We start from the raw sequence: 12,858 nt of genomic DNA, 5'->3' as shown, positions 1-12,858 counted from the left end.
GGAGAGAGAGTTTAACACAGATTTTTGCTGTTTTGTTGGTGGCGTGCTGTAGAGAGATTCCTGATTCAGCTACAACAGCAGAAAAATAAGCTACATCATTTTAAAGCGCGGCTTCCTGGGGGCTGTGCTGCCAGCATGAACTCTGGCTTTAAAGCATTTCAAGGCTTTTATGGGACTGGATGTTTGTGTTCCGCTTGGGATCGGAGGAGAGTGCTCTGAGACCGTGCAGATGGCTCAGAGCTCCCCGCCTGCACCTGGGCAGAAGGCAGAATCAAGCTTAGGCAGGCGGAAGAGCATGGCGGATTCCTGCCGCTATACAGAGACGCATTTTCAGACTGCGCAGTGCTCTGCATGTCAGATTTGGCTGTAACTTGGATGAAAAGAGTTTCTGTGCTGCACACTCAGTCTCAGAGTTAAACTGCTGAGTGCGGCTCCAATGTGGACTTGCTGTGTGCCTGAAACTGTGAATGGTTCAGGGGCACCAAATGACTCTGAGGCAGGAGCGGCTGCTCCATGCTGAACTGTGCTGATCTCAGGCAGGAACTACCGTAATTACCTTAAAACCGTGCAGTTAAGGTTTAGACTGGGCAGGACACAAGCAGTACCGTATTACCTGTATATGGCGCAACTTAAGTTTTTAAGAACTGCTTAACATTTTAAGAAATGCTCCTGGATAGTAAAAAAAAAAAAAGTTACAGATTCACAATAAAACAGATTCAGACACTGTTGGATGAATGTACGTAGGCTTGAGAGAGAGAAGAAAAAGAATATAAAGAATAAAGTTAATGTCTTAAAAAGAAAAAGGGTAAAGTCTTTAAAGAGACAGAGTACAAAAGTACAGATAGTTATAGATTAAGAAAAATAAAGAAAAATAAGCCACGTAAAAATGGAAAATTCACAGAGAGTCTGGATTATGTACATTGTGTTTTCTTTAAAATTTTTGACTGTGAAGGAGCTAAGTACAGAGAGACATTTCATTATATGGGCTGCTAAGCTAAACCAAAATGGATTTCATGAGGGTATTATGATTTCAGAATTTGGGTCTAAGGATATGATGCTTTGGAGAGGGTCTTCTTTTGTTTTCACAGAGGATGTGACCCTGTGGATTGCATCTATTCCGATTTGGTATGATAGACCACGCCCTCCTGAAAGGTTGCTGTGAACACCCTCAAAAAATTGCTTCGCTCAACTGCCAACTGAGATGAAACTAGCACACAGGTTATACCATGAAAGACCTAATTAACGACGCCCCTATTCAGCAGGAAGCAGTTTGGAGAGAAAAACTACGCCCATGTTCCCAAATATTGTTTATAAATGTTCTTTTACATTTAAAGGGGGATATGATGTAGATATGAATAATTTGCATTGGTATGGATTTTATGGTCAATTTTGTTATATGTATATGTATTTTTGATCTTGATTAAGGTATTGTGATTGTGTAGTTCATTTAAAAATGTAATGTATAATTAGGAAATATAGGTTGTTAATGGATAATCATCGCTAATACTTAAGCTTGTAGTCATGTTAGTTAGATTTTCTAGATATATAGAGAGATATTTTAGTTAGATAGGCATTCTTCATATCTTTCAAAGGCTGCAGAATATGGCATTTAAGATATTTTAATAACTTAGGGTTTTTCATGACAATGAGACACATTTGCTCCTGGCAGCACCAATCTATTTCAAGAGGAAGATGGGCATCGAAGAGAATCCTTATGGAGTTTGATAGCCATTTGGGCAAGAAACTGCTCTTGCCTGGACTGTTGCATAAACTGGACATAGAGAACCCGCAGAGAGAGGACTGCTGAACTTGCCTAAAGGTGAGATGACCTTTTGGGGTTCCTGCTTCATGAAAGAGTCTGTGAGACATTCTGCAGGACACAGCAAAAAGTGACTGAACTGTCTTTGGAATTTCTTGCTTGATGAGAATGTCTGCTGGATACTATGGGCCTGTAGGCCGAAGATGGATGCCCCAACGGTACAGAGGAACTTTGGGTGACTGTCCAGGCAGCGAGATGTCTCTGTCATTTCTAGAGTTTTCTTATTTCTTGTTTGATAGGTAATATTATATCCTTCTGGAGTCTTTGATGGAGTTGAAGAATGGTTAGTTATAGTTTTCCTTAGTTATGATAAGAGATAAAATAGATATAAATATTGTAACTGTAATTCTTACTTGATAACTGTTTTGTTATATGTAATTTTACTATGTTAAAGTTAAAGCCTTTCTTTTTTGTTTAAACAGAAAAAGGGGAAATGATGTGGGAGTGATTTCTTATTAATAAAGAAACTGCCTTGGCCCATTTTATTGGATAGAAAATTAGGTAGGCGGAGTAGACAGAGGAGAATGCTGGGAAAAAGAAGCTGTGTGAGGAGTCGCCATGGTTCTCCCGCTCCAGACAGACGCAGGTTAAGATCCTCCCTGGTAAGCCAGCTCGTGGGCTACACAGAATATTAGAAATGGGTTAGAACAATATGTAAGAGCTAGCCATAAGGAACTGGAACTATCCGGGCCAGGCAGTGTTTGAAAGAATACAGTTTCCGTGTAATTATTTCTGGGCATAAGCTAGCCATGCGGGCGGCCGGGTGCCGGGGACGCAGCCCTGTCGCTCCTATTTCAACACCCATGCTTGTGTGTGCACATCTGTGCACACCATACATTCATGCGCTGGCTTCTTTTAGGAAATACAGGCATGACCAGGGGACATTTCATGCTTTGGAACCATGTACAGACTCTTCATTTTCTCCATCTTGGTTCCTGACAGACGTGGACAATCTACCCTGTCAGGTAATTTAAGGAAGGTCAAAGAGTTTGGCAGAGGAGGTGAGGAAGTAGGTCCTGGTCTGTGAAGGGACCCTGTCCCCGCGTGGAGCACTCAGCTCCAGATCAGAATATGGCAGGCTGTATAGGGTGACTGTATTCATGGGGTTCCCATGGGAGAAAGGAAGTGGGAAAACGACCCCCACTTCTGAGAACAAGCTGTGACGACGTACATGATCGGTGAGTTTACATTCTACAAAACCGTGACAATGGTGGGTGGCATGTGTCTGTAATCCCAGCACTAGAGAAACTGAGGCAGGAGGATTGCTGAAAGTTCCAGGCTAGTTGGGATCACAGGCTGAGACACTGTCTTGAAAAGAAGTGAGGGAGGGAGGAAAATGGGAAGAAAAGAATTGTCTGTACCAAGCCATATTCACAAAAGTCTGCTTTTTTAAATCTTAACATATTGCACCTTACTAGAGAGTGTGAGCATGCCGGTAACCAAATATGTTAACTTATGAGATCTATGATTAAGTTTTTCTTATTTCTGCTGTCACATATTCATCTCAGTGTGCATTCATATAAAAACATTTCTCATTACCGAGTATGTAACCACACAAGGACTCCTTTGTGACATGACTTTTCTATAGCAGAGAGATTGCTGATTTCAAGAAAAGCATTGAGTAAATGAATGCAATCACAGAGAGTGTGTGACTCGCCAGCAGCTTGGGACTAGAACCTGGGTGGCTTTGCTTGCAGAGAGCCAGGAGGAGGCTGTATGTATTTGACCTTCCCTGAGCATTGGCCCCTGACACCCTGCTTGACTTTCCTGAGCTCGGAAGAGCTACAGGGGCACCAGGGCCACTAAATTCACACATTCACCTGGTCCTTCTTAGTATTCTTGAACTATTGAAACCCCAAGCCAGCTCTCCTGCCCCAGCCTGGCATCTCCCCAGGAACTCTGCTAGGTTAGTGGCTGACTTGTGGGTATGAACTCACGTGTTTTCCTGCAGTAGGAAGACATACATACCTTCTACTCTGTGCCCTCGCATGCAGTGCGTGCCCACTGCAAAAGTTCCCCCCCCCTTACCAGCAGCTGCCACTGGATACAAGAAGCAAGTGGTGTTCCTGTGACAGCCCCTGGAACCAGGCTGGTAGAGAGCTCTAACTGACATGCTGAGCAGCCCCAGTCTCTAAGGCTGCCGCCTCTGCCTTGTAATGTCAGTTGGTCTTACATCTCCTAAGAAGCCCCACCAGGTGGGCAGCTGCAGTGGGGGCTTGCTTCTATCCTCGCATGCTGGCATCTGGGCCAGTTCTCTGGGGCAGCTGTGACATGGAGCCACTCATGGGTGGCTAACATGTGGTGATAGTTCGTGTGTGCTCTAACAAAGAAAGCTTGCCTGAGGATCAGAGTGTAGCACGAGCCACTAGTTAGCCACAGAGGCCAGGCAGTGGTGGCACACACCTTAAACGCAGCACTTGAGAGCCAGAGGCCGGGATTAATTCAGTCTCAAAGAGAAACAGAGTCCGGCGGTGGTGGCTCACACCTTTGATCCCAGGACTAAGGAGGTGGAGACAGGAAGTGATATGACTGGGTGGTGAGAGGAATATAAGGCAGGAGGAGACTAGAGCTCAGGATTTAGTCTGAGCTTTCATAGAGATGGCGTTCAGTCTGAGGACTTGCAGAGATGGGATACCCCATTCGGGCTGGAGATTTCACAGAGGTAAGAGCTAGTGGCCGGCTACTTTGCTTCTCTGGTCTTTCAGCTTTCACCCCCATTAGGGGTGATTAGATATTAATCTGACTCTGGGTTTTTATTATGAAGACCAATTAGAATTGCATTACACTAACACCTTGGGAATGTCTTCTCTTCTGATGCAGAGGGAAGTGGAACAAAGGCATCAGCATGTGTTTCCCTTGGGGCTATGTAACCAAAGAAGTGCTGGTTAAAAGTGTCAACCTGACTGGGTGTAGACTCGCCTAGAAGGCATGCCCAGAAGGTTACTTCTAGACTAGGCTAACTGATGTGGGAAGACCCACTCTGAATGCGGGTTGGTACCATCCCATGTTCTGCACCAAAAGGAGAAAGTGAGCTGAGTACCAGCATTCATCTCTTACTGCTTCCTGAGTGCGGAATGGCATGGGACTAGCCGCCTCACACTCCTGCCGCGGTGGACTGTACCCTCAAACTGTGAGCCAAACACTCCTTTCCCTTACGTAACTGTTATTGATATTTAAGTCCCAGCAATGAGAAAAGTAACTAATGCAGGCATTGTCCTGACATTTCTCCTTGGTGAGTGGCAGCCATGTTTACCTGCACACGAATGTGGGTTCTCCTGCTGGGACCTTTGCTTACAGCTTCCCCTTTGTGAGGACACTAACTATTTAGGTCTGGCCCACCTTTATGACCTCATCTTAACTTGGTTATGTCCACAAAGACTCTTTCCTCCTTTGTAGGTGTGTGTGGTGAGCATATGATCATATATGTTTTTTGTATGTTTGTGGACATACTGTGTGGGTATCTGTGCATGTATGTGCACATACATATGAAAGCCAGAAGTTGAGCTCAGCTTGATCCATCTTCCATCTTATTCACCGAGGCAAGGTCTCTCAAACCCAGAGCTTGCCAATAACGGCTGCAGTTCCCCCCGCCCCCAAGACCCTTTATGAATGAGACCACACTCTGAGGATCCAGAGCTCAGACTCCAACATGTGCTAATGGGATGGACAGTGCACTCCAGACAGCTCCTAATTACATGGTTTTATTTCCTGGCATATTCTGTCTGAGGTTTAGATCTGGGTCCCCAGGGCCCAAGACTGAGTGGTACCCAAAAATATCCTCGTGCCTCACAGAGGTTCATACATCCCAGCAGAATGCAGCAGCTTCTAGAGGAAGCGTTACACAACGAGGTTACAAATGACCGGAGGGAGATAACTCGGGGTGGAAATTAGCCGTTCGATGTTCAAAATGTGTACTGAGCATCGATTTTCTCTAAGAACACTTAATCACCCCTTATTACATATTGGGAAAAGACGGATAAAGCTATTGTTTCTAACCAGCAAGAACTGAGCAAGATTGCCAGCTATGAACATGCAGGATGGATGGGGGAGCCCAGCATTGGTACCTATAGTGAGGCTGGGTGTGCCACCAAGGTGAGGCCCATACCTGGATGGCGTCCTGAGGCATCCCAGCACCCAGCCTGTGCTGAGAAACACTGGGCTCAACACCAGGCATTGTAAACAAGGATATCTCTGAACCCCAAGGCCAGCAACAGCAGTCCCACAAATCAAGGGACATCTCTGTTGGGAGCAGATGATGTAAGAGAAACACCTGCAGGTGATTGGAGCTGAGCCGCTTACCCCAGTCTGTGTGGCTCCAGTCCACTCACCCACGCTGGGAAAGCCAGCCTCTGCCTGGCCACAAAGCCGGGCATCTCCAAGGAAGAGTGTACATTTCACCATCTTCAGTGGGGATTTTGAAAGCCTCCACTTGCAAAATTTCCAGTCCTTGGATCCGAGCTGCTTTTCTCCCCCGTTCAGCCCATGGAATAGATTTAAACACCCATTGTTCTCACCCAAGAAAGTGATCTGTGCTCACTAGAAGTCCTTCTAGCTCTTGGTCTTCCCTACCTCAGTGACGAGCTCTCCAGCTCTCTGACTTGAAACCACCCAGCACCCAGACCACCAGGGTTCTCCAGTTCGTGTGAACTGCGGAGGGCGGGGGGGGGGGTGGAATATGTGTAGCTTTGCTGAAATCTAGAAGCTCAAGCAAAGTTCAAATGCACCCAGTTTCCAGCTGGGTCACATGGCATGAAGCCTTACTTCCCAGCAGCAGAGAGAGGTGCCAGGGCTGTGAGCACCCGAGAGTGTCAGTTTCTCTGCTAGGAAGGATGGGACTGTCGCGTGAAAGCAGACCTTTAAATATCTCCCGTCAAATGTATCTTCATGTTTTTGTACTAAGTGTGTTTAACACATCGATTTAATATAAAACTTAAGGTGTGTGTGTGTGTGTTGTATACAGATCCCCAGGAACTAGAGTTACAAGCAGTTACAAGCTACATATGGGTGCTGGGAAACAAACTTGGGTCCTCTACTACTAGAGCATCTAGACTCTAACAACCTCTCCAACTCTACAGCCCTGAGCTGTATTTTTTCCCCCTTGGTTTCCTCTATGTTTGGCTCTTACTCATTCCCAAACTCTCCTCTCACTGATCAGATCTTGTGACATACTCATTGGGATCACAGAAGTTAGGAATCTCATTGGCTGTTGTTAGTTTCCTCCTCTGTGCTGAAATTTTGCCTCCTTGAGGGAGGAAGTTAAGGAACATATCTGTCTTGGGAAGCTGGAAAGCTAGAGGATTCCCGGAGCTGGTCCCCAAGTTTACAAAACAGTGACAACATCTGGGGAGGAGGAGACTCTTGAGTGGAGCTGCCTGCAAACTGAGAGCGCCAGGGACGCAGCTTGCACGAGTCCATCCCACACTCTGTGGGGTGGGGTGATGATTGAAGCCACTTTTGAGTCCCCCATGCTCCTGTCCGTCACCCCAATGAACTCACTGACTCATGAATCCTTTCTTTGTCTATCATGGGTGCTCTATCTACAGTGAACAGACATTTGTCTGCAAAAAGTCACACAGCATCGTTGCTGGGAGTCTCCTAGGTTCTCCCTGCACTGTGCCCCCATGCCTGTCTCTCTGAAGTCTGAACCTGTTCCCTGTGTCCCTCCACTTCCTCCCCGGCTGCATGGAGCACCTCCCACGTGGTCTCCCAAGCATGGCCCTAGGGAGTACATGTTTTGAAGACTCTAATGTGTGGGGACACTAGATCTGTAACTAGGCTGGGCACAGAGCTCGGGTCTGAAGTCCCTTCTGCTTAGATTATTCCAGTCACTTCCATGAGGCTGCTGTGGACCCAGACCCCACCCCCAACTCCCGATCCATCATTGAAGAAACTCCAGGCAGGAACCTGATGGCAGCCCCTCTTGCCATTCCACACAGTGTTACCCCCGACCAAGGTACTCACTTCACAGACAAAGAAACATGGCAGGAACCATGGAGGGTACTGGCTGTGGGACGGCGAGTTCATGCTCCGCTAGCAAGCTTCCTTATATAACTCAGGATCACCCTCTCAGTGCTGCTCACAGTGGGCTGGGCTCTCCTGCACCCGTTAATAAGTACAGGCTCCCCAGCTATGCCCACAGGTCAATGGGATCCTTCAAGTTTCTTAACTGATGTTCCTGAACAACTCTAGGCTGTTTCTAGTTGACAGTTAAAGTTAACCAGGACGACCTTTTCCTCTCTAGCTCCCCTCTGAGTAGATACCATTTGAATACGTACTGATCATGTGGCTTGTTATTGTCCATTGTACATATAGTCTACCGCTCTCTTCTAGTCTGAAGATAGATGCTCTTTTAGAAGTTTCGCAAACTAATTTGCAAGCAATCCTCCTGGATTTTCTCCTGCAGCTCCCTGCCCCTGATAGTCATATGTTAGATTCCCAAGCCGCTTTCTGAGTCATTCCCTCCTGTGTCTTCATGTTCTTTGTCTTTAGTTCTTACCCACATCTTTCTTTAAACTCCATGCTTGGGTGGCTAGAGAGATGGCTCAATGGTTAAGAGCGCTGTCTGCTCTTGCAGAGGACGTGGGTTCAGTTCCCAGCACCTACATGGTGGCTCACAGGCACCCCTCACTCCAGCTCCAGAGATCTGATGCCTTCTGACCTCCTTGGGCACTACACTCTGTGCACTTACCCACACATAAACTTATTACCGGTGAATGATTTCTTTACCTTCTTGGTAGATCTACATGCTGGAATCATGTATGACTTTCTGGTGTGGTTGAGGGAATATCCTAGTATGTTCCAGCAAGTTCTATGGCTCATGAGCCTTGGGAGAGGGCTTTGCTTCCACTTCCACGTGTAGTCCCAGTAGGGCCACTGTCCCGTACACTTTGACGGCAGCAGTTGAATCAGGCCCAACACCTCTGAAAGCTCAAGTCTGACACTGTGACCTTTTCTCACCCCTCCATCCACAGAGCCAAGGTGAAGAAGGGGGTGAACATTCTGAGTGCCCAGACCAGCGAGCCTCGGCAGTGGGATGTGAGACAGGAGGTGGGCAACGGAGGGAAGCACACCACCACCTCTGTGGCCTGCCAGCGCCTGGGCCCTGGGACGCGCAATAGGTAAGTAGCCCCTCCAGGGCACTCTGATTTTGCATCCAGTTTTATCTGGCTGCATCTTGACCACCGCTGGCCCGGATGTTAAACCCAGGACTTAATGCCCGCTGAGGTACCAAATAACCAACGATAAGTGCCAGCATGTGTGGTTTCCAGCCTTGTGCTCCTTAAGCATTGGGAAAGAAATGACGTCACTCCCCGCTTTGTCACCTGAACTTGTTTCTGTGAACTTTCAGAAGGTGCTGTGACAAAATGCTCAGTCCTGTGCCCATGTTAGATTTAGTCACTGGTGAGGAGGAACGGAGGGAAGGGGAGGATAAACTGGGATGCTATGGAGAGGCTGTGCGAGGCTCTCCATAGACACTGTGGGTTACCTCTGAAGGTGGTTGTTTTATGGCTATGAGACCAGTACACCTGCTGCTTTCGAAATCAAAACTCGGACACTTGAAGGCATCCTCTTACCGGCTGCTAAGATGTGGGCTCATCTCTTTCCAGGGTCTCGCATACACAATCTCCATATACAAATATCCATAGTAAGTTACTTGTCTTAGAAGTTTCGGATCATAGTATCCACTTGGGGTTTTACGATGGTTTTGTTTTCATTCATATAGGAGACATTTCATTTTGACTTTAAGTACTTCTTACAAACAGTATTAATGGCTACACAATATCCCACCATAAGCCTTTAACTTAATGCTGGTAAACATACTGTGCGTTTGCTAATCAAGGTTGTTTACAGGTTTGAGTCACCTAGACCAGTGGTTCTCAATCTGTGGGTCACAACCCCCTTGAGGGGGCGGGGTCAAGCAATCTTTTTAGAGGGGACCCCTAAGCTTAAGACTATTAGAAAATACAGATATTTGCATTATGACTCAAAGCAGTAGCAAGATTACAGTTATGAAATAGCAATGAAAATAATCGTATGGTTGGGGAAAAACTGTATTAAAGGGTCACAGCATTAGTAAGGTTGAGAACCACTGTCCCAGATAATGCTAACCAGTGAGCTTCTTTCCACAAAAATCTCTCTTTAGTACACAAAGAAAACAGAGGACTGAAGTGGGTTTTCTAGCTTGGGTTTCTGTTGCTGTGATGAACACCGTGACCAGAGCAACCCAAGAAAGAAGAGCGAGTGTTTATTTGGCTTCCAGATGACACACTATCACTGAGGGAAGTCAAGACAAGAACCCAAACAGTGCAGGAACCTGGAGGCAGGAACTGATGCAGAAGCCGTGGAAGGGTGCTGCTTACTGGCTTGCTCCTCATGGCTTGCTCAGCCAGCTTTCTTATAGCGTACAGAACTACCTTGCCCAGGCATGGCACCACCCACAGTGGGCAGGGACCTCCCACATCAATCACCATTCAAGAAAATGCCCCCACAGATAGTTAGTATAACATAGGCAACCTCTCCACGGAGGACCCTCTTCCCAGGTGACTCTAGTTTGTATCAAGCCAACAAAAACTAACTGGCACAGTGCACCCACCACCTCCTAATGCATATTGTGTTCAACCCTGTCTTAGTCACCGCTGGCGGAAGAGTGTTAAGTTGTTGTGAAAGCTGTATCTAGAAGAATGGCTCTCTGCTAATCTGTGGGGTGGGAAGAAATGGAAGGGACAGTAAGGGGAGGCTACTGGGTGCAGTGAGGTATGCTCAGAGTACATTGTATACTTGACGCAAATGGTTTTGAGTTTGTGAGGCACGTGGTTTGTTCGCATTAACAGAGAAACTGATAACATTCAATGTGGGCTCCAATCTCTCTTTAGGAAACATTCAGGCTGACTTGTGTGCTGTCTAGCTGGAATAGAGCTTGGTTTCCCTGTGCTGGCTTGCATGCAATTGCTTAGTGAAAGAACTGCTTTGCCAACCTGAGTGACATAGAATTCCTTCATTAAAAATTGAAAACCCTTCTCCATTTGGCATCCCAGCTGTTTCTCTGACACATTCAGTTTTTGCACAGATAAGTAAAACACAGCCACAAGAGTCGACAAGTTCCTGTGAGCAGTCCACAGGTCAGTGGTACCTGACTTCAATGCTACTGGTATCTCCAATGTCCGAACTTTCATTTTTGAATGGCAAGTGTAAATTTGAATGGAGTACCACGTGGTATTGCCTTTTAGGCACACAGTGTACGGTCATTTTTGTTGTTGTTGTTTTGTTTTGTTTTTCTCTCAGAGTGTGTTCTCTTCTTAGGGCCCTCTTGGCTTCTCCTCTCAGTGCGCTTTCCTGAAGGAATTTAGATGCAGGAAAGGAAGGTGAAGTCACGGGACATGTCTAAATTGACCCTTAGGATGCTGCCGTTAAGCAAAACTACTCCACTTTGTTTATGGGACCCTTTGGAGCTCCCTCCTTCAACACCCAACCATGAAAGACAGCTGTCATGCTGAGTAACTCCTGGCTTCAGCCCATAGTGACCCCTGGAAGAATTTTGGAGCACACCTCAGTGTCTCAGTCTTTAACCTTGCAAAAAACATGGCCAGAGAGAAACGTGTGCCTAGGTCTTTAGTTATAGGGGAGATCAGAGGACAAATTAAGCCTTCCTCGTCAGTTGCATGTAAAATCTAATTACAACAGACAATTAAGGAAATGAAAGCAGGCGTGTTAATTAACAGATAGTGAGTTTACACATGTAAATAGTTCTTTGTATTAGACACAGGTTGAGAGTTCTTGAACGGATGATGAGATATTTGCTGAAATGCTAAGAGCCACGTGGTCAGCCCTGTGTGTTCCAGGGTCACAAGCAGGTGTGGGGGGAGTGTGGGGGTGGGGGGAACCTGGCTATGTCTGCCTGCTCTCAGTTTCTCTAAGTGACGTCTGAGAAAGTGATCTGCCTCTTTTGGCACCCTTGCTATGGAAGGACCGATGTCATCAGTGTGCGCAAATACCCATCGCAGACGGTAACAGCCAGGATCTCACAATAGCTGCTGTCCCTCAGCCCCAGGGACAGTATTTATACAGCAAGGGCCTGGCACACACCGTGAAACAGCCGCCGGCTGCTGGAGAGCCTTGCCATCTGTGCAACACTAATACGGGTCCCCCTTCACACCCATTCTTCACTTGGACCCTTAGAAAGCACTGTGAGGCTTCCCACCCTATGCTGGGTAGGTACCGCTGAGCGAGAGCCACACCTGATCTCAAGTACCCAGAGTGTGTAGAGCTCTTGAGCCAGCTCCCTGCAGCTCGCACAAAGCATTAGATTTGTCTGTTACTGTACATCAAGTCATCCACGGACTTGGACCTTAAAACAATATACCTTTTAGATATGTGTGTGTGTGTGTGTGTGTGTGTGTGTGTGTGTGTGTGTGTGTGTATGTAAAGGCCAGAAGATGATCTTGGTTCTTGTTCCTCAGGTAACCATTCCACCTTGTTTAAGACAGGGTTTCTCACTGGCCAAGTAGCTGACTGGACAGCAAGCCCCAGGGATCACCTGTCTCCTTATCCCCAGGAGATTTCTGGGTGCTGGGATTACAAGCACATACCACCATGCCCACCCTTTTTTTGCACTATTCCTAGAGCTCAAGCTTAGACTCTTGTGCTGAGTCAACCCCCCCCCCGCCCAACTCCATCAACATATCCTTATAGCCTCTGAGCATCTGCATAGCCTACCAGAGTCTTCTGCTCCAGGTCTCAAGGAAGGTACCCATTCAAGTATCATCCAGGGTCTAAAGCACCATGTAAAGGAGGGTCATTCAGGAAAGGGTCTTTGTCTCTGCTTGTAGATGATTGTCCTGATCAGACTTTTTGTCACCTTGACCCAGGCAAGGGTCAGGGTCATCTGAGAAGAGAGAACTTCAGTTGAGTAAATTCCTCCATCAGATCTGCCTATGAACAAGCCTCTTAGGGCATGAGAAGATGTGGCCTCTGTCATTCATTATGTCTCGACATTGCCCTGTTCATCCCTTGTTACTATAAAAAGTCACTATGCAATGCTT

The 12,858-nt window shown here is 46.7% G+C and overlaps 1 protein-coding gene across 2 annotated transcripts in view; it reads left to right on the top strand.

Moving 5' to 3' along the window:
• Tmem132c (transmembrane protein 132C) overlaps positions 1 to 12,858 on the top strand; it is a 301,046-nt gene that overhangs the window by 203,889 nt on the left and 84,299 nt on the right. For both annotated transcript variants that reach the window (XM_050146639.1, XM_050146638.1), the window contains exon 3: positions 8,791 to 8,937. In XM_050146639.1, the coding sequence (XP_050002596.1) occupies positions 8,791 to 8,937 (147 nt within the window). The remainder of the gene's footprint in view (positions 1 to 8,790; positions 8,938 to 12,858) is intronic.

The sequence above is a fragment of the Alexandromys fortis genome, unplaced genomic scaffold (genome assembly GCF_014885135.2).
Source record: "Alexandromys fortis isolate MF-2015 unplaced genomic scaffold, M_Fortis_MF-2015_v1.1 scaffold_56, whole genome shotgun sequence".
Taxonomy (NCBI): domain Eukaryota; kingdom Metazoa; phylum Chordata; class Mammalia; order Rodentia; family Cricetidae; genus Alexandromys; species Alexandromys fortis.
The sequence above is the reverse complement of the archived record's forward strand: the minus strand, read 5'-3'. Positions and strand labels throughout refer to the sequence as shown.